General features: G+C 41.6%; 1 protein-coding gene across 8 annotated transcripts in view; it reads right to left on the reverse strand.

The window, feature by feature from the left end:
• Positions 1-647: 647 nt before the first annotated feature.
• Positions 648-27,073, reverse strand: part of GNB1L (G protein subunit beta 1 like) — a 43,097-nt gene continuing 16,671 nt past the window's right edge. For 4 of the 8 annotated variants that reach the window (XM_054219717.1, XM_054219714.1, XM_054219713.1 and 1 more), the window contains 6 exons: positions 17,606-17,733; positions 17,238-17,363; positions 15,118-15,280; positions 11,276-11,374; positions 6,346-6,561; positions 648-1,383 (listed from right to left, as the gene is read on the reverse strand). In XM_054219717.1, the coding sequence (XP_054075692.1) occupies positions 1,117-1,383; positions 6,346-6,561; positions 11,276-11,374; positions 15,118-15,280; positions 17,238-17,363; positions 17,606-17,721 (987 nt within the window). In that variant the 5' untranslated portion in view covers positions 17,722-17,733 and the 3' untranslated portion in view covers positions 648-1,116. Of the gene's footprint in view, positions 1,384-6,345; positions 6,562-11,275; positions 11,375-14,721; positions 14,880-15,117; positions 15,281-17,237; positions 17,364-17,605; positions 17,734-17,840; positions 18,049-27,073 lie in introns of those variants that run through there. The other 4 variants (XM_054219710.1, XM_054219711.1, XM_054219715.1 and 1 more) reach the window with 4 other exon arrangements.

Here is a 27,073-nt window from a genome sequence, read left to right on the forward strand (position 1 = left end):
GGCCACCTCCTTTTTATCAAACTGTCCCTTGCTAATTGCTACAGTGGGACAGTTTTAACTGCAACTCTGTGCCTGAACACAACAGTAAGATGTCTACAAACAGACTGGTGTATGTCTAACAGGCTTTAAAAGAATGCAAATGCTGCTTCATGATTCAAACAAACAAACCCTTCATGAATGAATTCCCGCGTCCATGACTGTAGAGATGACAAGTTAATGGAGCCGTTCGCACTGTGTGGATCAGGATTTATCCATGCAATTCCCCTAAATGTTAATGGGAGTTCTGTGGCTGAATCCCAGACTTGCCATGCTGAAACTTACCCCTAACTCTCCAAGGAGAAGGGCGCTAATTGGATTGCTGAGTTTAAATCCTTCAGCTAGTCAGTCTATGGAAAGGATTTAGCACTGGCTCTGTAAAAGGCTTTACATAGCTTTGCAGTGCAACGCAGGGGAAGATTTTTTCCCCTTTCTTGTGATTAATTGTGAGGCTTGAGGTGACAGGAGACATAATGAAATTCATAAATGCCAAAGGCCGTCCCTAGTCACATTCCTGGCTGTTGGTTTAAGTTAGAAACTGACAGCGGTGTGAACAAATCAAGGTTGGTCTGATAGCCTTTCAGTTATGGGGAAGAAAAAGTAACTGACAATGAGAAACCACTGGAGGTGGTTTAATGGGTATAAATTTTCAAGGAAGAGTGATGATTTACACTGATTCAGCTTCTTGGATACAGAAATGACTTACAAACAGATGTATTGTGCCCCCACCACAGTCTGAGGGATTCCAGTCCTTTTTCGCCAAAGAAGATATTGGCACAAGTTATTTAAGTAACCTGCCAAAGAAAATCTGTTGCAAAACCTGTAGCAGAACTCAAAGTGACTTGTTCTATGTGTTCGTTTGTGACTGGCTGTGCTCTGCTTGTTACGAATTTTAAAAATCCACTTCCCTCTCTGGAAAACAAAACTTGCAGCTTGAACAAGACGCTTAAGAATTAACCTAGAACTCTCACTTCAGCCTGGAAATACATTCTACTACTTTCCCACATCCAGGTTTGAATTACAGTGTAAAGAATTGCTTCACCAATCCTGTCGCCCTAGTCCATGACAGTGCAGAACATGTCACGTCTGAGTATATATTGACCAAATACTGATGCGGTGATCTTTTGAGCCAGCTGCCAGCAGTCTCTCGCTGGGGATTTTGTGATCTGAGAAGGACACAGCATGGACACTCGCAGTGTGGTAGTCCAGCACTGCTAAGGGCTTCAGGTTTTTCCAGCCAAAGATCCTGATGCGATGATCCCACCCTCCTGTTGCTAAAATCTTCTTGTCTGGACGGATGGTGATATCACATATGCCAGCGTTGACAAGTTTGTGTGTTTTGTAAACCTGTGTGAGAAAGTTGTACATGAGCTCTAATTATTTAAAACAAACAGAAGACAAAGGAACATTTTGTGATTTTAGAAGGGACAGTGCCCACCCATGTACACTGGTAGTATGGAGCTTTCAGCACATGGTGGATGATGCTTTAAGTGAGAACAATGATAGACAAAGGTGGAAAAGACCTTCACTTGAGCCTGTCTATCTCTGGCACCATTCTCTAAAAATAAAAGCACCCCTTGCATGTTTTTATTTTATATTACATTTAAAGCTATTTGTATTCTGTCACAAGTGAAGCTCTGAGTCAAGGTTTTGAGAACCAGACTACACAGCTTTGCTCTTCCAGCTATTCTTGCATAGCTGCAACCTTCAGAGCTGTGGCCATGTATTTTCCCTGTTTCTGCAATATTCCCATGCTGAGATTCTGAGCTGATGTTTGAACTACCTGCTACTTATTTCTACTACTGTGGCCCCTCACAAAAAACCCCAATAAGCTGTGTTAGCATTTACCAGAGTCTTGAGAAAGGAATGCTTCCAGGAATTAGGTTACAGTGTCAGGAAATCTGTATTTCTAGTACTCCTTCCCAAGAGACTTTTATTTACACCAAATTCCAAGAAGGGGATTATGACCAAGTTATTGATTTCAATCTTGGAAGCTTTTTGTTACTGTTTGGAGACTACTGGGGCACAAGTTTCTGAGGGGCACAATTAAATTGGAAGGCATTTAGCTTCCTTCAGGAGGCACTGGGGGCTGCACAAGACTTAGCCCTTGGAAAGAAAAGTTTTCATTTCACTGATGTGCGTTTCCCCTGAAGCACAGGGGAAAAGCTGAATAAAATACACTTTTGCTGTTCTCACCTCAGGTAACTTGTATTAGGTGGCAATCTACCTCTGAAACACGTGCAGCATATGCACCGGAGTGTGTGTGTGTGTGTGTGTGTGTGTGTGCGCGCGCACGTATGTTGAAAGAGCCCAGCTTTTGTCACAATGCGGAAAACACCTTTTGAGTGTGTGCTGACCTTGAAGTGTTGTTATTTACAAGAACAATTGGAAATGATGCTTTAATGCCACCATCTACTTCAGCCTGAATGTGTAACCATTGTGTACCAAAGCTTAATATAATTCAGTGCATGGTTTAATACACTGCGTGTTGTTTGATGGTCTTCTGAGGCAGGAAGGGATTGATAAGCCTATTACATCCGAGTAGCTTGATGCATAGTTAGTACAGGATTATAAGGAATATTATTAATTGCAGATAATTTTAACTATACTACTGGATGTATGAAAACTAAAACTCCATAAATGCTGGTCAAAGTTGGTGTCAGATGCAGTTGAACACATCTTGGCACAAAGCTATAAGTAATTATTTTTCAACTACATAACAACTGTCCAGCTACTTACTCAAACAGCAAGAGATGTGCAACTTAATGAAAAAAAAGCTAAGTGAAACTTGACATGCTTCTTGCATGTTCCATACATTCCTCTTTTACACAGGACCTGACAAATGTGTCTACAACCAGTTCAGAACTGAGGAGAGCAAGTTTTGCTCGAGCCTGATGAACAGGAGGAGGCTGTATGTGGGCCCTTTTGTGGGGCTGCTACTGTAAAACCTGTGCTTTCTGCTAGGACGTGTGTACTTCCAAACTCCCCAGTTATGCTACTGTAGCATGGCTTCAGTGGGATTCTTGTTGGTGTGTGCCTACTGGCAAGGGAAGGATTTATTAGTTACATCACCAGCCTGGCAAATGTAAGATGGGCCTTACTCCGTAACTGAGATTATTAGCTAATGGCTATAACCAATCCCGGGCATGATTGGTGCTTCACATCATTACTGTGAATTATGTGGGCAAGATCCATACAGCAAAATTAGGGCGACTGGGAGAAATTGCATGTCATCAGCAAGCTACAACTTGAAAATGAAGCCTATAATGGTGATGCCTTTTGGCTATGGAACATGAGGGAACAGTGGGCATTTGTGCATGATCTGCAAATACAAGAGGTGAGAGAGAAAAACAAAGCAGAACAACTTGCTCAAGGTACATGTAGCCGGGTGAAATCCTAGTGCCAGGATTTGTGCTATCCAGTCACTTATGGGCAACTACTATAGTCAAATGCATACCAACACCATTTCCTAACCAGAAAAACAGCTTGTAATTAAGAACACAAAGAGGTAAAAACAGGTGAGCTGCTTTCAGCCAGTCATGACCAAGGACACTTGCATCTACTGGCAGATGCATTAAGAAATTTTGATATGCTGAGGCCAACAGATATCCACCTCTCCGTCCCTGCTTAACACATTATCTACGTTTTTTCTTTTTTTGAATTTCCCTCTCTTTCTTACACTCAAATCATGTCTTTAAGCCTTTATTATGTCTTTAAGTCTTTATTAGAAAATCAAATTCAAATCATGTCTTTAAGTCTTTATTAGAAAAATACCCAAGATAGCGGCAGCCTTAGTTTCAGCACTTGAGGGAAAAGCCTCAGGAAACCAACCAAGAGAACTTGTGCGCACACTTATACTACAGCTTATAGAATTTTTTTTTCTTGTCGTATACAAAGGAGCTTCTGTGATTATCAGATTTCTTAGTTTTGCTTTGTTTATTCACCTGCAGAAGATGTTTACCTCCTACATTCTACCACAAACATCATCACATAATTACACTATCTCGTCCAAATCAGAAGGCTCATAACCAATCCAGTCATTTGCTGACAGGGATGATTTCAGCAACTTTCTTGTAGAAGACAATACACCAAACTTTCCCCATAGCAATAAACTATGAAGTTACCTTCATCATCTATTCATTGACACACTGGAACACTGCCACTTAAAACAGAGCTGAAGTACCATCATTGCGTCATTATTTCTCCAACGGCAGATAGCTATGCACCACGTTTACTTATTAAAACCTTTTAGAATAAAAATAATGTGCCACTGAGTGGCTTTCCAACGTCTACCATTACCTCAGGTACCTGGAATGTCAGCAAAAAAAATCCCCATCTGGTTTATATTATTAATGCAATAGTGGAAAAAAACTTAATCTATGTCCTTGACAATCTCTAGTGCTCATATGAAAGATGCATTTTATTAGGGCATTCACACTACGCATGAAGCACGGAAACATTACTTACTTATAGTTTATAATACTTGGCATTTAAATTTCTTCTGAGAAAAGCTACTATCTCTCAGTGTGATGTGCTGAAGATGTAACTAATCCTACATCTTCTGGGAATGTGAATACCCTGTGGAAGACAATACCTGGAATATTTCAGGTGAACAACTGTTTATTTTTCCCACGAGTCATACCTGTACCCCTGCATTATGGTTAACTCAGAATTGAAATGTGCTGTGGAGAACAATATTTTCTTTGAATTTAGGAAAAAGCTATGCTATAATTAACATGAAGGAACAGCTTCCCCTCCAGCACCAGAGTATTTGAAGCTTTAAGAAGCCTGTCATGATGTCAGATTTCTGACACCTTGGCCTTAGAAAAACGAGACTCAATACCAAGTTTCTTACTGGGACTTATCTACTCACCTTCCTTCTGCTTCCCTGAGCCACCAGGTGCAGATGTGTGCCACTAGTGACAGAAAGGCCGGGGCGGGGGAGGGCAAACATGACCAAAAACCCCAAACTGTGACAATTGTGTACCAGACTTGTTAAAACACTTCTTTATCACGTTTGCTTAGTACACCTTTGCTACTTATTCAGAGTCTAGAGTGCCTCTTTCACTTCATGTCATCTTGCTTATTAAAGTTCAGATGTTCTCCTTGGTGAGCACTGTGTCCTCCGGACTTCATCTCAGTGGGATGCAGGTACGCTGCCTGCACTGGGGTGCTACTGCCCTGCCACTCCAGAGATGCTACTGCTGTGCTGGAGCCTAACAGATTGTACACCTTCACAGTGTCCCCTGGGTGACGAGTCACCACTGGATGTCCAAGCACTTGCTTTTTCTTCCTGTAGCACCATTCAGAAAACAGCATTAGTGTGCCAAGTTACCTAAAAAAAATCTCCGCAAAAGCTGCAAGCTGGAAGAGCGATTATTGTTCTTCCATGAATTGGTGTATCTCGCAGCTCTCGTCTCAGGGATGGTACAGGGGCACACAGGGGCTGGCTCAGGTCCTTTTTGTTCTGTGTTCAGGGCTCTACTGCCACTTTAAAAAAGGTCAAAGCACTCAGCAGTGGAGAGGCTATGCACGGGCCATTTTAATTTTCCTGAGCCTTATTTATGCACTTCATTTCCACACCTAGTTAAAACCTACTTAACCCCTTGGCACTGTTGGAACACTGCTAAAGTTGTCCAGATTAAGCAATATTTATTGCCATTCACTAGCACAGCCTGAACCGGTGATTATGAGACCTCCTTCTAAACCAGTCATTCCAGGTACGCCTATCTCAGACACAAACTGATAGAGCCAATTAACGTATTTTCTCCGTCTCCGGCTGGGGCTCTAAAGGTGCCAAAGGAAGCTGGTTGCCTAAACCTCATGTCCTCTTGGTGCTAGCTGGGCTACTCCTACTCTTTTTGTTTGTGAAGTATTTCATGGAATATTTCTGTCTTTCCCACAGTGGAAAGAAACCTTTATCCATTCAAGCAGAACCTCTGGAAAAGCAACCCTTTGTTTCTCATTTTTATAACTCATTTATAACGTTTAGGACATTCCGAGAGCTGAATACTACTAACGTGATAAATGAAGATACAGAGGCAATGGCTTGAGTAATGCTAGGCTTGTGTGCCTGTTGCAACTTTGGTAAAACCAGAAACATGTGAGAGAGGTTTTTTCCTTTTTTTTTTTTTAAATCCTCACCATATTTTGCTAAGTCTAGTCACATAGCACAGACATTCTAACCAGTCTGTGATTAATTAGCTAGAGATCTGCAACAACTCCTCTTCATGACTAAATATTTTTTTAGTCTATCAAACTGTTAGTGCAAAGTGGGATAAATGACACTAGAGGGCCAATGATCCTGACCTGGAGGTTCTGTTGCTCATTGAGGCTCCAGATGCTAAGCACCTTTTCAGATGAGCCCGAGATCCCCTTGGCCTTCTCCGAGTCAAAGTCAAGGCTCATCACTGGCTCCTGGTGGCAAACAAGTTGGCTCAACGCTTTTCCCATTGACATATTCCAAAGGACCACTGATCCATCTTCATAGCCAGCCAGAAGCAAAGGTTGTGAACCACAGCTGGGCTGATCAAGAGAAAAGTAAATAGTCTGTTAGGAAAATTATCATCCCCAGGTAGGTTTCAGTCCAAGCACCAGGAAAATAAATGAAAATGCCGACTGGTGTAGAAGTGAAAAGTTTAGAATTCTGAATGTGAAATCTTGATAGTCCGTCCTCTTACAGAAAGTGTTACTAGGTAGCTGCTGACACGCACTTAAGATTTTCACATCTACGTATAAAATTCTATGTTTTAGAGATATAATATGTATCTAACACATACTTACATATACACGTATAGAAAATTTCTCTCTGAAAATCCAAACTGTTGCCCTCTACCACACCTGAGAAAAGGCTGCCTGAAGTTTTCAGAAGTTTTACTTCATGGCCTGAACTTTGCTTGTGCTCCTTAAAAACAATGACTTAGAGCAGCTGAGTTACTATCAAGCCATACAAACCCTTACGGACGCTGCAAGAAGTGCCATCCTTAACGGTTCTCGTTTCCCATTGCCAAGCGTGGGGTTACACACAGGGATCGGTTACCCCAGTGCACCACAGTGCTTAGAGGTAACCACTGACCCTCCGTCAGGAATCTCTGGGTGAGTCACCAAGGGGTTAACGGGCGCCCACGTCCCACTGTAACCAATTGAAAGCTATTTTGATTAATGATGTCACAGGCCAAAGGGCATGGCACCCTGGGCAGACACCTAATTTATTTAAGCCTCTGAAATAACTCAAAGAAGGGAACATTACTGGATTACATGTCACACTTAAGGAAAATATTCATCATTGCTCCAGCCGAAAGAGTAATGACCCCACGAGCAGTAACTGGGCATGTGAGTGAAGATGCAAATCCCTAATGAAAAGCAACTAAAAACCAGGCATCTGTTAATGCCAGTGATTTCTTTAATAGGAGAAGAAACAGCAAAATAGACACTGGGATTACGAATACCTCATGCAGGGACATCTTACCCTAAGAAATGTATCCAATAGCTTATTCAGCTCTTTCCAAACACAGTCTGTTCCACGGCATTTGTTTGCTTAGTATTCAGTTCAAAATAAAGGTAAAAGACGTTTATAAAGAATTAATTATTGGCATCACAGTGTTGAATGAGGTTCTTCAAACTCGCTGGCTGTCAATGATGTTGTGATACAAACCTGCAGTGGCCAGAGGCTCACTGCCTCTATTAATGGTCCAGACTATTCTCCCACTGGTTATCACTTGTTCTAGGGGAGTTAAACTAACAGATGGGTGGTCTAGGTAATAAGACTGCTGAGGAAAAGCCTCGTGTTCTTCCTCAGATTCATTCAGCCTAAAGAAGTGTTTAAATGCGGACTGGATCTCACTGAGCTGGGAAGAAAATTGCCCCTTAAAAGAAGGAAACCAAAGGGAAACCCCCTCCATCATCTTTCTGAAGAGGTCTGCCCACACGTGGGATCCTTCCTGCAGGAGCCTCATTCCTTGCCTTAAGATCCCTTTTCTTTTGGAAAGGCGGGGAGCGTGCTCTGGCTAGAAAGGCCCACAAAGAAGGTGTCTCATAATGCCCACAACTGTGCACAATTTTTCGGTCAAATTTTTGATTTGCTAAAATAATATAACGTCAGAGCAATGAATGAATATATGCCAAATATATGTGAATTAATGTTAACGCATCAGGTATTTTGGATGAAGACTACCTGGTTTTTAATATCAGGGGAAAACTTAAAAAAAAAATCTGAATGAAACAAACATTCCAGATTTTATTTATATTTCATAAAGAGTAAAACCTTCAAAGCAAAACAAAGTATTTCATAGGTACTTCAATTAAACTTAAAAAATTCCCCCAGTTTGGGCATACCCCCTGCCCCCCAGTTATTGGCTCTGCTCTCGTATGAGCACAGGAGGACTCCAGCGCCCGGGGCCCTGCAGAAGGTGCAGCTTCCATCAGCCAATGAACCGAGATGGGGACGGGCAGGGCCGGCTCCTCGCCTCGCTCAAAAGGGGGTGGCCAGATTGTCATAGTGCAGAGCCCTCATGAAGGTGAGAGCCAGGGGAGTGCGCAGCATTGTCAGAAATGCCAGGCAAAACCGTGTGTCTGCGTGTCTGCGTGTGTGTGTGTGTGTTAGATTTGAAAACCAGTGATTTGCAGGTGAGATCTAAGACTGGTCTATTTTAAACCCAAAGTATTGTTTTCTATGAAATGAAGTTCTCCCACACTTCTTCTTCCTGACTTTCCCTAACCATATGAAGTGTAATATTTCAATGAGCATGTGTACTTGAACTTAAACAATAAAAGCTATTGAAAGATCAGGGGAGCTCTCAGTCTGATGCCTGGACTCACCAAGCAGTGCTTCACAACAGCCTATTTATTTCAGTCCCCAATAACGGACACTTCTGGCGAAAAGTCTTCACCATTCATGTTTGGTTTCAGTGGAGAAATTAAATTATAAATCATTGTTCTTCCTAAGCAGAACATGTTGTTGTTGCATTTGGATAACTGTCAAGGAAGGAAGAAGAGGTGATCTGCTGTCAACTGAACAGGAATAATTGCTATAGTTTATATAAAGTAATAACTCTGCGTTTCCAGTTTCTACATGTATTATTCCTGTTGAGTTATTTTGTTTGCGCCATTACGCAACATGATGCCTTCCCCAAGGAGTGCAAAAAATATAAGGGAAGACTATCCTTACTCCCGCAAATCCTACCCCACCCAATTAGTAATAGCAGGAAGGTGTGAAGCTGGAGGGACAATGTGTTTAATATGAACCTTCACAAGGAAAAAACCCATTGACTGAAGTAATACACCTAAGGACAGACCTAGTAAAAGGAGAAAAAATAAAGTTTCAAAACAACAAAAGAAAGAGACACCAGCTTTTTAACTGCTCAGAAGCCAGCAAGGCTCAACCTACAAGCCCAACCTAAGCCTCGGTTTCCTTCTGCTCTGTAGCCAAGTTTCTCATTCACGCTGCTGCTGCTGGTAGGTGCCTCGTTGCCCTGATGCGTGGATCTTTTTTACTGGCATGCAGAAAAACAAAACTCTTGTTGGACAACAACCCGGAGCACTCTTCCTTCAGACCATTATGTGGCTCTCTCCGTGTCAGCTTCTGTTTCAACTTGTTAATTTACTGTGCCATAAGCAACGTCAAACAGTCTCTTAGGCAACGCGTTGCCCATAAGCGATGGGCTGGGGAGTGCTCATCTCCTGGGTATGTCCATGTTGCCCAATGGAGCACAGTACAAAGGAATCCTGGACGGCCTCTATTCAGGAGCTCGTGTTCCTCTGCTGGTATGGTGACAGGGTTACTCGGCAAGCCACTTCCAGCAAAGCCACAGAACAGAATGCAGGCATCACTTTGGTTCACCACATATAATTATTTGCCCTTAAGAGTATCCTCCTCCCCCAAGTTTTTAAACCGAGTTGCACACATTTGTAAAAGAGCAAATACAGCTGTGAGACTGTGAGGGATTATCTGTCCTGGCCTGTTGCAGTCTAGGAAGCTGCGGTGACTTCCCACAGCCAGAATTTGCATGGAATAATTTACCTCTCCCAGTTCCCAGTCCTCTGCTTTATCCCCACTGGCAACAAAATTAAAAACTACATAAAATTAAGACTCTGCACCTGCTCTGCTTCCTAGAGGAATAGCAATATTAGTGCATGTAGAAAATATGGCAAGACAGAGGACTTTTTATACAGGCAACAAAATTTTCAGCACTGAACATTTCCTCAGTTATCTTCATCTTATTAAAATATGTCCAGGAGACAGAAAGCCCCATTCATTTCATTGAGTACTGAACACTGATTGCATTTTTAGGAGAAACTTTCTGTTTAATAAAAGCCTAATCAGTCTATTTAATTTTCCTTCTATGTTTTTTTCTAGTTTTTAATTACAGCATAGGACTTGAACTGTGGCCTCTCCTACTTTTGTCTGTACTCAGCAGCTGAATTCCTCTCGACTTCAGTCCAGGACCTTCAGTGAAGACACTAAGGCCTCCACAACTGATTGACAATTTTTTCAACTGAAACCAACACGGAAGTTCAGATGAACCTGCAGGAATCACATCCTTGAAATCAGCTCGGATGGTACTGCAGGGCCATGACCGTACGTGCTCAGGGGGCTGGGAATCAGCTTTGCCACCAGTTCTTTGGAGACTTAGTGCCAGTCACCTGAACTCCTTCCTCCCTCTACTGCCGCCTTTCTGTATGACTTGTCTTTCACTGGTGGCACCCCATAAACATTATTTGCTGAATACTCTGCAAATGTGGGTTTTTTCATTAACTGCTTTTATTTACCTTTTTGTCCAAAGTCAATACAACCATCAATATTGTGTTCCTATTCTATGTCTGGAATAGAAATGTTCGTAGAGTGCTTCCTTGTCCTGAGGGCACTGAAGTGAATGTAACCTGCCATTAAAATCACTGTTTTTAAGTAACCCAATCATTTCTCATCATTCTTAATGCAGCAAGAAACCATATCAAACAACTGGCTTTGGTAAGTCACTCATTTTCCTCTTGATTGATGCAAAAACCGTATCTATCCTAAGGATACAAAGCTTTCCCCGAGCATTTGCAAATCTTCCATTAAAGCTTGGAAAGCTCTGAAAGTTACATTAAGGATGTTCACAAATCTTTCCCCCCTTTAATAGTATAATTACTTGATTGGTTTGATAATAAATCAAAATCCAAGTGAAGAAAGATTCATGTGCTTCATATAAAATGAATCACAGGGAAAACATTTCACAATTAGCAGGCGCTCTTGCCTTACCTGCCATAACTTCAGACACATGGGCATGCCCAGCTTGGCACCCACCTCTGGCTTCAAGGTACAGACTGACGTCTTGGATGGCAGCTCTAAAACCTGAACCTGACATCGGGAAAACAAGAGTATTTGGTCAGGCTCCAGGTCGAAATTCTGCTGTTAAAAATACAAGTCCTTTAAGGTGATTAAGGCTCGTATAAGCTCTTCCAGTAAAAACTGTCTGCAGGAAACTGAGGAATGCGTGTTAAAGTTGGAGCTGTAGGGGGATCTACAGCTATCTAAATAAATGCATTGTTTTAGGAAAGACCAGACAAAACTGCTAGAGTGAACACATCCTCTCCTTCCACTCTGCCATTTAGTCTGTATTATAGTCTTCTTTCCACGCAGCAGATGATATTGTGCACACCCCAGATGTCACTGCAGACTGCTTGACCTGAAAGCACATCCCTGCTTCTCTCCCTTTCCCCTTTTTCCATCTCTGTTCCTAATTTTTTTGCTATTTTCACTGGTGGACACTTGCATTATCGCCTCTGTTCTGTCAAGGTGATACAGAGCTTGCGTGGAAGTATAGCCAACATATAGATCTAAGGTGGATTTGTTTATTTACCAGCTGACTGCACTAACAAAATGTAAGCCCCGAATGATCTGCTAACGCGGGCTGGAGCAGCGGGGCCACACAGGTAATTTTAACACACTATTGTCTGACCCTACTCAAAGGTTAAACACCTGCTCTCTGTCTGTGTATTAGCTTCCCTGGTTGCTCGCACTGATGCTAACGAATTACGGATCTGGTTTGTTTCTTTTTTTTTGAGCATGGGGCAAGTCTTTGCTCTGCCAAGGACGTTGCTCATTTCCCCCCCCCCCCCCAGGAAGATGGGAGGCGAGACCAGGGGAGTCTGCCCTTGCAGTTTGGCACGGGGAGGTTTGGAGTCTCTTGACAGACATGAACTGCCTCACTCTGGGCTGATTCTCAAGGCTGGAACTATGGAGAAATAGACATTCTTATGTATCACAAACTTGCTGCCAGGAACATCCCTGTTTCTCAAACGCACGCTTAATCACTAAGGTGATCTTTTATTTTAATTAAATAAACAATGGTCTGCATTACCTCGTAAAATTAAGGGACTGCAAACATTTGATAAATCCAGCATCAGAATTCCAATTTCAGAGTGTGCACAAGCCCAACAGTGCCGCTGGACAGCCTCAGCCAGGCGAATTTCCTTGAGCATCTGAGATGAGGTATTACACAAATATGGCTCCTCTGGGAGCCATCCGTCAGGGCCACGGCAGCTGTGACGGCTTTCCAGTCCCGTACCTTTAGTTCAAAGCTTGCCAGAACATCTTCCTATTCCTAGAGGTTGTCAGCTCGCCTGCCAAAAGCCAGCTGCACTCCGGCTGCAAGTCGACAATGTACTAAACGCACCGTACACAACACTTCCCAGAGCCACTTAGCAGTGGAGCAGGAAAGTATTCTCCAGATTTGAGGAATGGAGGCTACAGCAAAGAGCCATCCCATATGTAGACCAAACCCATGAACAGACCAAAGCTGATCCTCTGGGAATTGTGGTTCTTTGGAGCTACGCTCTTAACAAAAGATGCTTTTCTCTTGGCAACTCCCTTGCTATCAGCACAATGACCAAGTTGGCTATTGTGGGGAATGGCTCTAAGTATGAAGGTGACCTGCTCTCCTCTTGTGCCTGTCATCGCTGGCTCTCCAAAGGGCATTGCCTCCTAGACAAGACTCAAACTGCAACTTCTACATAGTAAGGATAAATCGGCTGTGAAAAATGCACTTCTGCAGGTTAAAAGAACAAAATCAAAACACCTCCTTCGCTTTACCTTGGTTAAAAACAGACAAACTGGTAGAAGGGCTTCAGTTGGTCTTGCAAGGGACAAGGAAAAAGAGAAAGATGAGAAAAGCTTTTTGCAGAGCTGCCTATGCCAGACTGACAGTTCCAGAGACCGGCTGCATTAGCGGCAATTGAGCCTTAGAAATAAATACTATTTCATATATTTTGACAACTGTAACCTAAAACTTGAAGTTCTGTGTTTATATTGGTTTTGCTTAATAGGAGAAAGATTTGCCTTTGCCTGAGGTTAATAGTGTTCCTGGGTGGCTAAAACTGGCCACAAGGAAACACACCCTTTTTCTTTTTCACATTAATAAAGCTTTTAACATGTTTCTGGCAAATTGGCAAGAAAAGTGCGTGTAACTCATAATTGGTGATTTAAATGCAATCATGAACAAATAAATGCCTGTTCAGATCTCATTATTTATGGACTGAACCTGCTTTAAGACAAAATTACTCTTTTTTTGGGCACCAGCCAAGCATAAACACTTATTAAGTCTTAATTTTAATCACAAGCTGCAAATGTACCGTGTCTCACACAGTGCTGCCTATTTGGAAGCACTATATATTATGGGAGCTTATGTGAATTTATTGAAACCTGACACAGTTCTAGTGTGAAGGTTCATACACAGAGTGGAACTCTTCTACCTCCGGAGGCTGCAAACCATTATCAGTTGCAGGGCCCAAGCAAACACATGAAAATGAAACAGAGATGAGCTGTAAGAGACGCCGGGGTAAACGTCTTCTCTTTGGACCAGATGATTATTTAATTCTTCAATACCAGAATGTGTGTGTGTACTCTTTGCCTGACACAAACGCTTCTCCGGCTGACACAAGAATGCACTTGTCAATTTTGTTTGACTTAAATATTATTGAGCACTGCTGTTTTGTTTAACTTAAATATCACTGAACACTGCTGTAAAATGGAGAGAGTTCTTTGTTTGATCAGGACAACGTATGGGACTTAGAATGGTTGTATTTACTGGTACAGTGGTTGCATCTACAGGCTTACTCAGCTCTGTAAAAGGCTCAACATTCTGGCTGTGAGCCAACAAAGTACTTAAATATGTGCTTAACTTCTAAATAATAAAAAGTTCACATTCTCTTGCAACACAAGCACCGTTCCCACTTACTACTTCATATATAAAATATGCAACTTTCAGTTTCAAGATATGCATCCTATAGTCCAGAAAAACATGTGACCTTTTACGCTCATGAACAATTTGCAATTAGCTTGTCTTATTTATGCCACTTTTTTCTTTTTTCATATTTTTTGTATTTTGATGTCAAGTATTTGAAGTGACTTATTTTTGTGTGATGTCCTCAAATAGTCCTTCAAAGAAAACAAAAATACAACTTCTACAAAGCAGAAGAGGAAATTGCCAACAAAGCTGTCAGTCAGTGACCGCTGCGATAATGGGCGTTAGATGTGGACTTACCCAGTAGGAACTGAAACGGACCCTGCAATTATCTCACACTGAGCAAACCGCTGGCCGTTAATAGCAATTCAACTATTTCCAGCCGAAGGACCAGTTAAAGAATTAGCCTGGGGTGAAAGACCACATACCGCATTACAAATCACCTCCGCCCCCCTTCTCTCACCAAACATGACTTTAGCTTCAGATGGAAGACGAGCACCTCCACCCGATGACAGACTTCCTGGCCGTTAGCTCCCCAGAAGGACTCTTGTTCCCCTTTAACAGCATTCAGCAGCACCAGAGGAGTTTTCAAAACTCCCGCACATGAAAGACCACCAGCAGCTGCAAATACTTAAATGTCAGACAAATCTTGGGGTGATATCCTTGTTATTAGAGCATGAGTTACACAATTCAGTCATCTTCCTGGCAGGTAAAACTGGCGATTAGAACCCCCAAAGGTTCCTTGTGCTGCCCTCTCTTGAGCAGAGTATTTGAGACCAAAGATGCTTCCCCTTCTGAACGATCTCATTTCAAAACCAAAAGCCACCTCCCAAGCACCAGAAAAAGAGACACTTCCTACCTCCTCCAGGGCTTTGGCTGCCATGGCCATTAGCCAGCGTCCCTGTGCCACCTTTAACAGAGAGCATCTGCAGAATCCCACATTCTCCGTGCAGACAGAATCCGTCACTGCAGTCCGTCCCTCTGCTAAATCCCACAAGCAGATCCTCTGGTCACGACCCTGGCTGTTACAGTAAAACAAGTTCTCCATGAGCAGTGTCTCTGAGGAAGCCTGGCTCAAAGTTGGGTCTTTAATGTGCAGTAAAGGAATGAGCTTTGTACAGCTTCTGTGGGTCTGTGGGTTAATTGGGTCTCTCATGGAATGTACCATGGAGACCACCACCCTTCTGCTGATGACAAAGTTGGCCAATAGGTCCCAAAGTTACTGGGAGGAGGGAGGACCCGAGAGTCGGTCAGATACAGTCAGTTGCCGTGTCTCCTTGTGAAGAGAGACTTGATCAAACACAGTTATGCTATTTATATGTGTGTATATATTCATGAAGTCTCATGAGTATTTGAACATTTTCATAATAAAAATACTTTTTACCAATTATTAGATCTAATTTAAAGGAAACAATAGTATCCAGAGAGCAACACATTTAACACTCTTTTCACCCTAGCAATGAAATAGAAATGTCAGGCATATTGACAGCTGAAAGACAAATAGCAAGACAACAAAGACTGCATCGAAGATAAATAAAAAGCTGCAGTTATTCAGTACTCAACTCCCCACAGCCACAGGGAGGGCACAGAAGACTGTTACGACTGTGTGTGTGGGGGGGGACACAACAGGAAAGGGACTGGCAGTGCAGTGAGCAGCAGGAATTAAACGATGAAACGCTGTGGTTAAAACATCCAAACCCAGGGAACCAGCAGCTGCACCACCGACATACTAGTGCGGCTCCGGCAGAGACTCCTCTGCACAGCTCTCTGCCCACAGAAAAGTCCACGCGTTGGTCCCAGGCTGTCGGACCGTGGAGGCCAGGCCAGGGGCACAGCAACAATTGCTGCACGTTTGCGTGATACCACAGCGCCTCTGGAACAAAGTACCGCTGTGGAGAGGCTTCCGATCCACAAACTACAGAAGCACAGGATATGCGTCCTCATGTTATCACCTGCGACACGGAGTCATCAAGAATCCCTTATCCATTTCTTATTTTAATTAGCAGTGTCACCCGACGGAAGTATGAAACCTGAACAGAGGTAGATATAAATCTACAGACTGTTGGGATTTCTTCAACATCAATACAGAAACTCCCGTCTGCTGTTCAGCTGAGTGACAAACTGTCAAAACATTTACAGCACTGGGCATACAAACAATGTGGTAGCGCAAGAAAGTGTCGGGATTCAGTTTTAGAACAGAGAAACAAAAAATACAGGTAACTGCTGTCTTCAAATTGCACTGCTATGTGAATGAACTGTTACATATATGCAGCAAAAATAGAGGTATGGAAAAACTCTATAATTACACAAACAATGCTCATTCAATATGCTTTTATGGGGGAGAGTGTTGATAATTGTACTTAAGCAGATAACAAATATAAATGCTAATGAGTTCCACTGTATATTATAAGAGATGTCTTCTCAAGATAAACATGTCAGAACACCTCCTAGTCAAACAGACACTTTGGCATCTACTCTAGATCACCTGTCTAATCCAAAGTACACAAATCTTCCCAACCTTCCCTTGCAGAACAAGAACAGAAGATATTTTGCAACAAAGCAAAGGTGTGCAACTCAGCCTTCTTGCTCACTTTCAGCCTTCCCTTCTCCATCTCTGATTCTTCTCTTCCTCCCACACCTTGTCCCCCCCTCCCCTCTATAAACTCCTTATATCAATTCTGATCTTCCCTGAGAACCAGTTGTGAAGCATTTGTTGACTTCAAATCCCAGTGTATTTCCTTTACCCAAAAACCTCACCTGATCTCAATGCCGTAACAAAGACACTATAGACCCCAAGTTGTTATGATGTCACCACTTATATATCATAAAGATAGTTTTTCTGTATTTTTGTACTTCTGTACATTTCTGTATATTTTCAGTGGCTCCAGAAATAAGAGATTCTTTTTTTTTCCCCCTTCTTCAATCCTATACGTCACAGAAAGAAGAAAAATTTCCCTGGTTTCTGCCTGCTCTGCTAACCTGAGGAGCTGGTCTTTACCACCCATTGTCTCCACGCAGTACACAGATTTTCTTCCATGGCCATCCAGTGCTGTGTCCACTCTGTGTGTTTTCAGGTTCCAGACATGGATAAAGCCATTCTCAGACCTGGCAGCAAGAACAGATGCTTTTAGTGTGACCATCACAGACAATCTGATAAGACAGTCTGATACTTTTCCTTTTTTTTTTCCCAAACCCGAAGCTGTATGTACAAAGATAACACACCCATCATTCACCAATCATGCATTTTGTTGTTTTCTCCAGATACAATTTATCTAAATAATACACTTTGTTTTAAAAAGAAACGTCCATATGATGCTCAACTCAGCCAGAAATCCTGGTTTACTTACCCAGAGAAAAGAACGGGGACAGCAGGTTCTTGGCTGCCACAGGAAAAATGCAGCGTGTGGATGGCAGCACCGGTACCTCTGAGAACAAACTGCGGATCCGGGGGTGGCAGAGCCATCCGAGCAATGAACTGGGGGGGCGAGAAGACGACACAGATGTCATAGAGGGTAAGGCAGCCTGAAGTGAAAGTACAACTTTAAATATATTCTGATCAGGACATTTGCTTCTCCTACTCACTTTCCTCTTTGAGTTACCATTGTTGGATGTTATTTCTATTTCCCAGACACTTCAGTGTGAAGTATTTCCCCTTAACACCGACTGATCAAGCTGCTCTCGAATCTGCTTTTTGCTGCGTTCCTTCTTAAGCAAGGCAAGTGCTGAGCTGGCCACGGGCACACACCTCTTGCACGCTTGTAAATACAGAATTGCTCAGCTGTTCTCCCCACTGCAAAAAGGAAGAGCTGCAAAATGCAAGAAACTGGATACCCACCATTTCAGTGGGCAAGCAATTTATCATTCCACTTAGCCCCTTGGCAAGTCTTTCCCCTTCCTCCCCATAAAAATACTATTTCTGTGCTTTCCACTCACAAGCATTTACAGAAAAGCACTGCAGTGAACATACCAACTGAAAAGAATTTCAGATGAGATTAGAGTTATCATCATTTTTACAGAAGAATCCCATTACTCCCAAGTGCTTGACTTTTTGGTTCCAAGCATGGTTACTTGAAAAAAGCAATGCAGTGTTTGACACTAACTTAGTGACTACTGTGTTAAACATTTTATTCCAAGGGGTTTGTATTCCCCAAGACAGATTTCAGCTTTACGTCACTGGTTCAAATGTGGTCCAAGTCGGGGAAGACCAGGACGAGTATGTGGGGGAGCACGTTGCCCTGTCCAACACGGGACAGGGAGGGAGGGAGAACTTGTTATGAACTCCCAGGGACAGTCTGTGTGACCTGACCAGCCGCACTCTCACCGATCCGGCACCTTCGCCAGGTATTGCCGCCCACAGAAACACCTTTGCGGGCAGTTGTGCACAGGCACCAAAGAAGGACAAGGACGACTTCTCTGTGTTCTGACTTGCTGCAAATGACCCTCAGACCTGTGCTGGGGCAAGGCGACCAGCAGCTTCTTTGAAAGTACAATTTGCAGTTCACTGGAAAATGCATTATAACATGCATTACAAGAAATATTTTCACCATGAGAAGTTTTTACTGCTTTATCTGTGATACTTCTAGCCATGCTTATACTTCTGCCTCTTCCTTTCAGACCTGGCCTCATACAGGAAAGGACAGCTTTTGCCACTACAGATGTCAGCTCTCATCACTCTTTCCCATTCATGTATATATTACACCAGATTAAACAAAGTTTTCTCAATTGAGAAAGGGAAGATCAGTGGGTGTTTTTCTGCCTGCTGGTTCACAGCAGAGGAATCGCAGAGAATCAGACAGTACTAGAGCCACACGTTACATGGTAAATTAAAACAGCTCAACTTTTAATTGTCATCTCACCTCCGTATCAGCTTTTGAATTGTGTTTAATGGATGCACTTGCTATCGCACCTCATTTGCAGGTCTGCCTTGAGTGTTTATAGATCAGCAATCACCACGGTATCTATAGGTCTTAATTAAACACAATTATCTTTTAGGACTAGTGACAAAACAGAATTCTACAGCATAACGTGCAGTTCTCCCTCAATAGCACTGTGTAATTAGGTATGAAAATAATGAGCTCAGTGGATAACCTCCATGTTTTAGCGCCCTGACTCATCTGTTTTATGATGTTGTCTGATGATCTAGGCTCATGACAGGCTGGAGTAAATTTTCAGATGATTACACGATGTACAGGTTCGCCCCCATGGTGAGATCCAGCTCCCAGATGCCCGTCTGTAACATGCTTCACCTGCTATAAACCTGTTAGACTAAGGGTTTTGTCACCAAAGGCCACCTCTTTGGGACACTACAGCTGTATGAGGTTGCCCTCAAAACGACACTTTGTAGAACCATGCAAATAAACTCGTGGCTTGTGAGGGAAGCAGGGTCCCTCTTCACGGCGGAACCATCCTGGGTTACTGCACCGATCAAGGAAGACAAAATAGAAGTGAATCCACCCAGAGGCTATCTGGCATTACAAGGCAGGTTTTTAATAGCATTTTTGTAATTACTGACACAGAAGTTTTTGCTGACAGACAGCAAGTGTGTGCGTGGCTGTGGGAAGGGTTTTACCTGGCATGAAACAGACGCTACTGATGCATGTCTTTACAAGGACAATATTTCAGAAAAATCCTCAGACTGGCTACAGGAAAAAACCCACAACAACTGAAAACATACTTTCAAGCTGTAAGTGACTTGAAGTGACTTTTTGCTCCTTGGAGCCTGGTTCTTTGCTTGCTTTTTTGCTAATCAGATATGTGAATCTGAGAATTTGGCTTCATATTGAACCTATGCCATCTTTTATTTGGCTTATGAGATGATTCCTTATTACTTCCCATCATGACTCAGCAGATGAATGGCAGTGTGACATTCTCCTTCCAGCAAGTGCTGAACTACAAAATTGCTTCCGTGCTGTCTTCATCCGTGAGCTTGGACAAGTCACTTAAGACCAAGATTTAATTAAAAGTTCTTAGGTACCTAAATCAACAGAAAGTCCCATGAGGTTGCAAATAGATGGAAAACTGGTGTACCAGTGCCTTAAAAACTCCAAGAAAGCATCTATCTCTACTTGGCTTACAAGAATAATGAGGTACATTGTGCTACACTGATACTTGCAGATAATGGTTATACCACGCTTTGCTAAGCAGACAGCTACAAACGTGCTAAATATGATGACTGCGCGATAGTTAAAGCCCCTGGGTAAATTTTTCAGAAGTGCCTAAGTGATTTAGAAGCCTAAGACTCATTTTCAAATGAATTTTCAATCCTAAATCTCTAGGACTTTTTCAAGTTTCACCCCAGGTGTCTGAAAATGAGTTCTCTAATTAGCACAACATTTATTTTCCTGTTAACTCCATCTAGCCTCAGGGAAACCAATCTGTTCTTGTTAACTGGGGATATCTGCAGCAAATTTAATTAAATGAATTTGCTTAGTATTTAGGCTGGTCTGAGAGCAAAACGTGGCTGAAGGGCTTGAACGAGCAAAGTGCAACCTACAGAAGCAAGTTCATTTCAAAGCATCTTAGGGCTAGACTGTTTGTCGCTGAGATATCCTCATGCTATGACTCCTATAAAAGGACGTTACAAGATATGAATCGTTTTGCTTACGGCATTATTTGTTTGCGAGAGGGTATCCGCAGTAAGGGATGCAACCTGCTCATCATGCTCTTGTTTTTTAAAAGATGTTCCACTTTCTATTTCATCCAGCCTTCCCTGTGCTGGTAACAGCATCCTCCTTCAGGGGCTGAGCTACACTCCGATACGATACAGACAACTAAAAGTATTTTTCACAAGGTGCACTGCAAACCCTTGGGCTCCTGCACAGATTATATTTGCTACATGAGCAAGGAGTGGAAAACCCAGCTGTTCAAATTAATGTTTCAATTAGCAAACAGCTATGTGCACCACACGTTAGGTACTGAAAAGGGTTTTGTCTAAAAAAAGTGCTTCTACTAGATGCCAGAACAACTGAATTTCCTTCAAAATTAAATTATTTTGAAGAACAATTCACTATTAATATCCCTCACAAAACTTACTTTGTTTAGGATGCAATTAGAATAATCTTCAAACCATTTGAATGTCTATACAGTGGTATTTCAGTATCATCACTTCAGCATTTGATATAAAAAAGTTAAGCTTTTATTTAATGAGAGTCATTTAAAATATGTAAATGTCAAAAGGATTACCTTAGAAAAATCTCTCAGAGAATTAAAAACATTAACAGATTCCCACAGGAAAAATTCCAGCAGAATTCAGCAACTCTCCTGTTCCCACTCCTGTCACTTGTATTTCTATCACACATCGAAGCAAAAACAAATTGCTATTAAAATATCATCCAAACACCCTCCTCCCCCCACAAGCCCCACAGTTCAGTCTGAGATAGCAATGGCTCGAGCAAAGACAAGAAAAAATCCTCTTCGTTTTTTCTTTAGTCTTATTTAGAGTAGTAAACTGTCAGTGGTAAAAGAGCTTTTTCAGGTATAGCAGAAATAAATCTCTCTAGGCATGTCTGGCAAACTGATTTGGGACTGAAACCAGCAGGTGTGCAGACATAATTACTACTGCAAAATATTCAATGCATCCAGGTGTGCTCACAAACAGATATATGAAATCCCTGTTATTTTTTGAAAATTCCTAGTCTACCAGGTGCCACCCTCCCAAAGGAAAAATCAGAGCAAAGAACGAGTTGAGAAAGATGTGAATAAATTGTTCTTCCCCCTTTCCAGGCTGTTTCGTTTTCATTCATACAAAAGCCCTTTTTGAGCCTACCTGCACTCGCTCGGCAGCTGTGCGCCACTGCCAGGTTGTGCAGCGTGGCTCTGTGCGCCACTGTGTTTTCCAGTGGATCGCTAGCTCTAACTGCAGGGGAAGTCGGTGGAAATAAGACTCCCCCAAATTAATAGTGCAAAACAAACAATTTCATTTATTCCGTTACACTTACAATCTCCGGCATTAAAACACAGCAGGCAGCCCTTGCAGTATGAGCTTTCCAAACACAATATTCCCACGCATCCAGCCTCTAACCCCCTGCAGACAAGAGGGTTTCACAGTGGTGAAACCATGGACTATCCCCTGCCCAAGAAACACCCCTGAAACGCGGCTGCCTGCGAACCCCACGGCCCGTCCTCCTGCTGGAGGGCCAGTGACCGGAGTAGCAGAGGGAGATCAGGAGGGTGCCAGCAGCACCCCATTCCCCTCCCCGAATCATGCCAGAACACAGCGGGGCTTGGAAACATCTTACACATCCCTGGTGGACGCAAAGTGCTGCCTGGTTCTATGGCACTTCTAGGAAGCAGAGACTAAGAGGTTAGGGCTACAAGAACCCATTTAAGGAGTAGCATTTCCATATGCAATTAAAAGAGACGCCAGACAAATCTGTACAAGTTGAATGAGTTAAAGTTCACCTCATCTGATTGCAAAAGTGAATTTTTATAGGTTATTGACTACAAAAGGTCTGAAAGCAAGTATATGGTTTGGTAAACAAATAATTCTTCAGATGTGTTGTGACAAATTTTTAAGCCCAGCTTTACCTTTTGCATGTACAAATTAAAAGAAGACAGAACACGGTGAAACGGGGAAGTCAGCAATAGAAAGGGACGTTGCAAGACAGTCATCTGAAGAAATCTCTTTGCCCCTCAGGTGAAAAGTAACAACCGTACAAAGAAATACCTTTTTGTGTCCTGTAACAAGCTAACACATACAAAACACTTAGGGAAAAATGAAACAGCCACTTAGGTTAAAATCCAAAATTAAAAGCCAAGCAGCCTGCTTTGCACATTCTTACCCAGTCCCCTGACTGTTGTCTGCAAAGACAGAAACACGCGCTAGTAAAAGTAACATCAGCAGAAGCTCGTACAGCAACTGCCTGCACAGATCGAGAGATGTGGGAGGGCTACACAAAGAGTTGCAAAGGTCAGAGCCCCAGAATATAGGAAAATTCCCTCATCAGTCAACTTACACCGCAGTTTTCAGTTTAAAGCTCCCTTTGCCATCTTTGGTGCTAAATTGAGATATAAACTGTATTATACTTCTAGGTTTTCTTTAAAGCTAATTTAAAAAAATAATTTATTTCAAGTGGAAACTAGAAATCAGTAGAAATTGTTAAATCAAGAAACTGATTTCTAGCAGAGATTAGAATTAGTAGAAATTTCTGATTTAACCAGTAAAATGTACTAATAAAGCACTCTTAATTTTCAAGAGTAAGGATAACCAAATGCTTTCTCTTAAATTGATTATTTTTCATATTACTGCCTGTGACTACCAAAGTAGAGATTAAGCACAGTGATGTTTATTTGTATTTCATGTGCGACTTCAAAACCTCAAAAAATAATTAAAAAAAAAGGAAAAAAATCCCAACAGTGGACTGGGAGCATTCATTAGTGTGCTTGTACTTGCACCAGAAAATGCAGTATCTAGACGCTGCAGATGGATTTCTAGATAGAATTCTCTTCCTTGCAACACCTGGCAGTTAGAGACACCTCAACGTCAAAGAGAATGCAATGATTTCTATGACCGAGCTCCACAATCCTTCAGTACCTGATACCATAAACCTGCTGCCACACCGCCACCATCACACCTGGCAAGAGCCCTTGCTTTTATCGGCTGGGAACACCAAATGCCCCCAGAGCTTTCATTCGAAATAGTCACCGTAACGTTTCTACTGCCTAATGACGACTTGCTCAGGAAACCACTTCCAAAGTTGTATTTTGGGAAGTGCCGAGAACCTCCATTTCCCATTGACTTCAAGGGACGTTCCGAGTTCATTGTTTCTCAGGAGCTCCCCAAAATTACTTTCTCTCCTGACATTTAGACAATGAATGATGGAAGTTTCCACATTTTAATTGCACCAGTCAATGGACAGATAGCAAACAAAATTGCTTATCAGCAATTGGTGATATGCCAAGAAATCTGATGGGAGCAGAAAAGAAAATGACTAATAACCATCGTGCAATGCAACACATTTTTAATGATTTCCATTCAGATAATGGCTCCTCGCAGTGTTAGCACCTTTTTTGTCTCTAAACAACCCCTAACTGAATGAGGCTAAACCACAATATATTACGATTTTAAGAAATGAAGTTTGCAAGAAAAATATATATAAATGTCAGTGTGTAACCTCCAGGAATAGTGAAACCCAGGCTTGTGCCTTGAGATTCACTTGCAAACACTTCCATCTGCAATTTTTTAAAAAAGTCACTGTACAATAATTATTTTCTGTACGAAAACTTGGATTCAGCATGGGAACAAAACTAAGAATGACTGTAATTATTTGAAAGACACTGAGTTAGCATATGGATCTCATTGCCACTTACACATTTTGGTCACTGAAACAAAAAGCTATTAATCAATATGTAAAAGCCATAAATTAACATAAACATTAATCATTCTAATACTCCCACTGTGTCGGACTGATAATTTTTTTTCAGTCTTTCATTCTGACATATTCGCCTTCAGCTATCAGCTGGCTGACCTTTTTTAACACAGCTAAACATTTTGGGCATTGCAAATCTTACTGAAGTAAACATTTTGGAGACAGCCAAATATCATGGATACGTTTACGCCAAAAATATGGGGTCTGAAAACAGGAGAGCCCCTGCCTCACATGCATTCGCTAGCTTTTAATAGGGGAGCCTAAAATACAGCATGAAATGCAGCTGAAACAGATGAAATCCTAGTGTTTCACGAACAGGTTCCTTTTGCAGATGAGGGAAAAGACACCCATCTGTTTTACTTTCTGAAACCATTAATTGTGTGATAAAGCGCGGTGATATAACTACAGTCAGCCTTGTTTGGAGAAAGAAAGCAGGCATAAAAGCCCATGGTAGTTCAGCTCTGCAACACACTCTCCATCAGATTAATGCAAAAAAAAAAAAAAGACAACAAATGCCTAATCACTGTGAAAACTTGAAGAATATGAAAATGCACGATGTAAGTGAAAGGAAGTATTTATACAACTGTCTCTCTATACCATACCCTCAGACTTAAGATGAACTCCAGTTTGTACACTTGATAAATCATTGTAATCTAGCAGAAGATTGATACGCCAAGGACCATTGTAAGATTGTTGGGAGCAGCCTCTAGTTCAGCCATGCACAGCGGCCTGTCAGCCCCGGGCCCTGCCTGCCCATCCTCCCTAATTAGGGGCGCTGCGTAGTGCAGCATCAGCCACAAATCTTGTGGTTCCAAGAGCTAAGAATGTCCTCAGATAGCATGGCCTTAATTAAACATCTTCCAGACATTTTAGCAGACATTTCCTGCAATAATCTTGTTTAGTAACAAACTATTAAAAAGAATTGACGGAGAAGAAATATATCAAGTTGTTACAGCAACTGAAGTTATTTGGGCCAGAATTATATGTCTGCAATTAAGGATTCTGTAACTCTGAGCAATTAAAATATCACTTTATTTGAAAACTAATTAATTCTAAACACATATTTTTCCCATGACAAACTTTTATGATTATTTAATTTATTCCATTCTAATTACACTTTAATTAATCTACTCTTGTATAATATTATACTGTTATTCTGGCATTTGACCAATGAAGACAATAAATTGATTGCAGTTCCGTTGCACAAGAGCAGGAACTGTCATGCCAGTTTCAACACCGCGTTTATTTATTTGTCTGTTCTATTACTTTTCTTTTCCTCCCACAGGGCATAGGAACATGAAACACAGTACAAATTGGATGACATTTTTGTCTTCTATACTTTTTTCTTCAAAGTGTGAAATAGAACCTAAGAGTTTTTAGTACTAAGGAAATGTATATGTAACATGATATTACATAATAAAAATATAACCTATAGGAAATTAACATATACTTCCAAAATACCCGACACGGTAACTTATCAATTGATTCCTGATGTGCAGGACCACGTCCAGAGCTGCTAGAGATGGAGTTGTTTCCATTGACATTGAGCTCTGCTCAGGATCTGGCCTGATACAGTCAACAATAAGGGAGAAAGAGACCATAACCCATTTTCATACTTATCTTAAACTTATATTCATTTCAGTACCTCAGTAAATTTTACAAGGCACTGCATTTTAATTTTGCATTAAGTTACCTTAGATTCAACCAGAACAAAAGTATATAAATTCTTTTCTTACTCTCTAAATACTATATTTGGATTAAACTGTGATAAAAGAAATACATACAATTATTTTATTACACACAGAATTACATGTGTTGTATTTTATTTTGCTTTGGCCATGCTTGAAGTAAAAATGACTGTCGTTTACAGTCAGAAGCCCTCAAGTTTCTTTGACAATGAATGTCCCTGAAATTCACAGTTCTCACACATTTGGTGGGAGGAGATACTGAGTAGTGACTCTTATGAAGACACAATGAAGGAATTTGCTTTTCATGTACTTTTAAAGGTTCTGCTCGCGTTCCTGGCTGTCTGCTTCCTTCTGCTTATGAAATAACTCCCTATTGTATGCGCCTTACCAAGGCTGAGACGCCTTGCAGAGGCAGGCAATTAAATTAAAATGCACTGCAAGTTGAGCTCTGACAGTGCTTTCCAAAATATTTCCTTTTACTTTAATCACGCAGTTTACATTTCATCAAGTAAAAAAGACAAGTACAAAATATGTTCGCAAAATATGTATTTGTTAAAAGAGGAAAAAAAGATTCTGCGCTGAATTGAACAGGCGAAGTGCTTTACCAGCATTGCCTCGTTGGGAGATACATTTATATCAGATTGTACCTGTTCCTGCCCACCACGTTTATATTCTCAACATTGGTTTCATAACAGTTAAAAATATACTTTGAAGTTGCAAATAGCAAATGGGATAGATTGGTGTAATCATAGAAGAAATA

The sequence above is a fragment of the Rissa tridactyla genome, chromosome 13 (genome assembly GCF_028500815.1).
Source record: "Rissa tridactyla isolate bRisTri1 chromosome 13, bRisTri1.patW.cur.20221130, whole genome shotgun sequence".
NCBI lineage: Eukaryota > Metazoa > Chordata > Aves > Charadriiformes > Laridae > Rissa > Rissa tridactyla.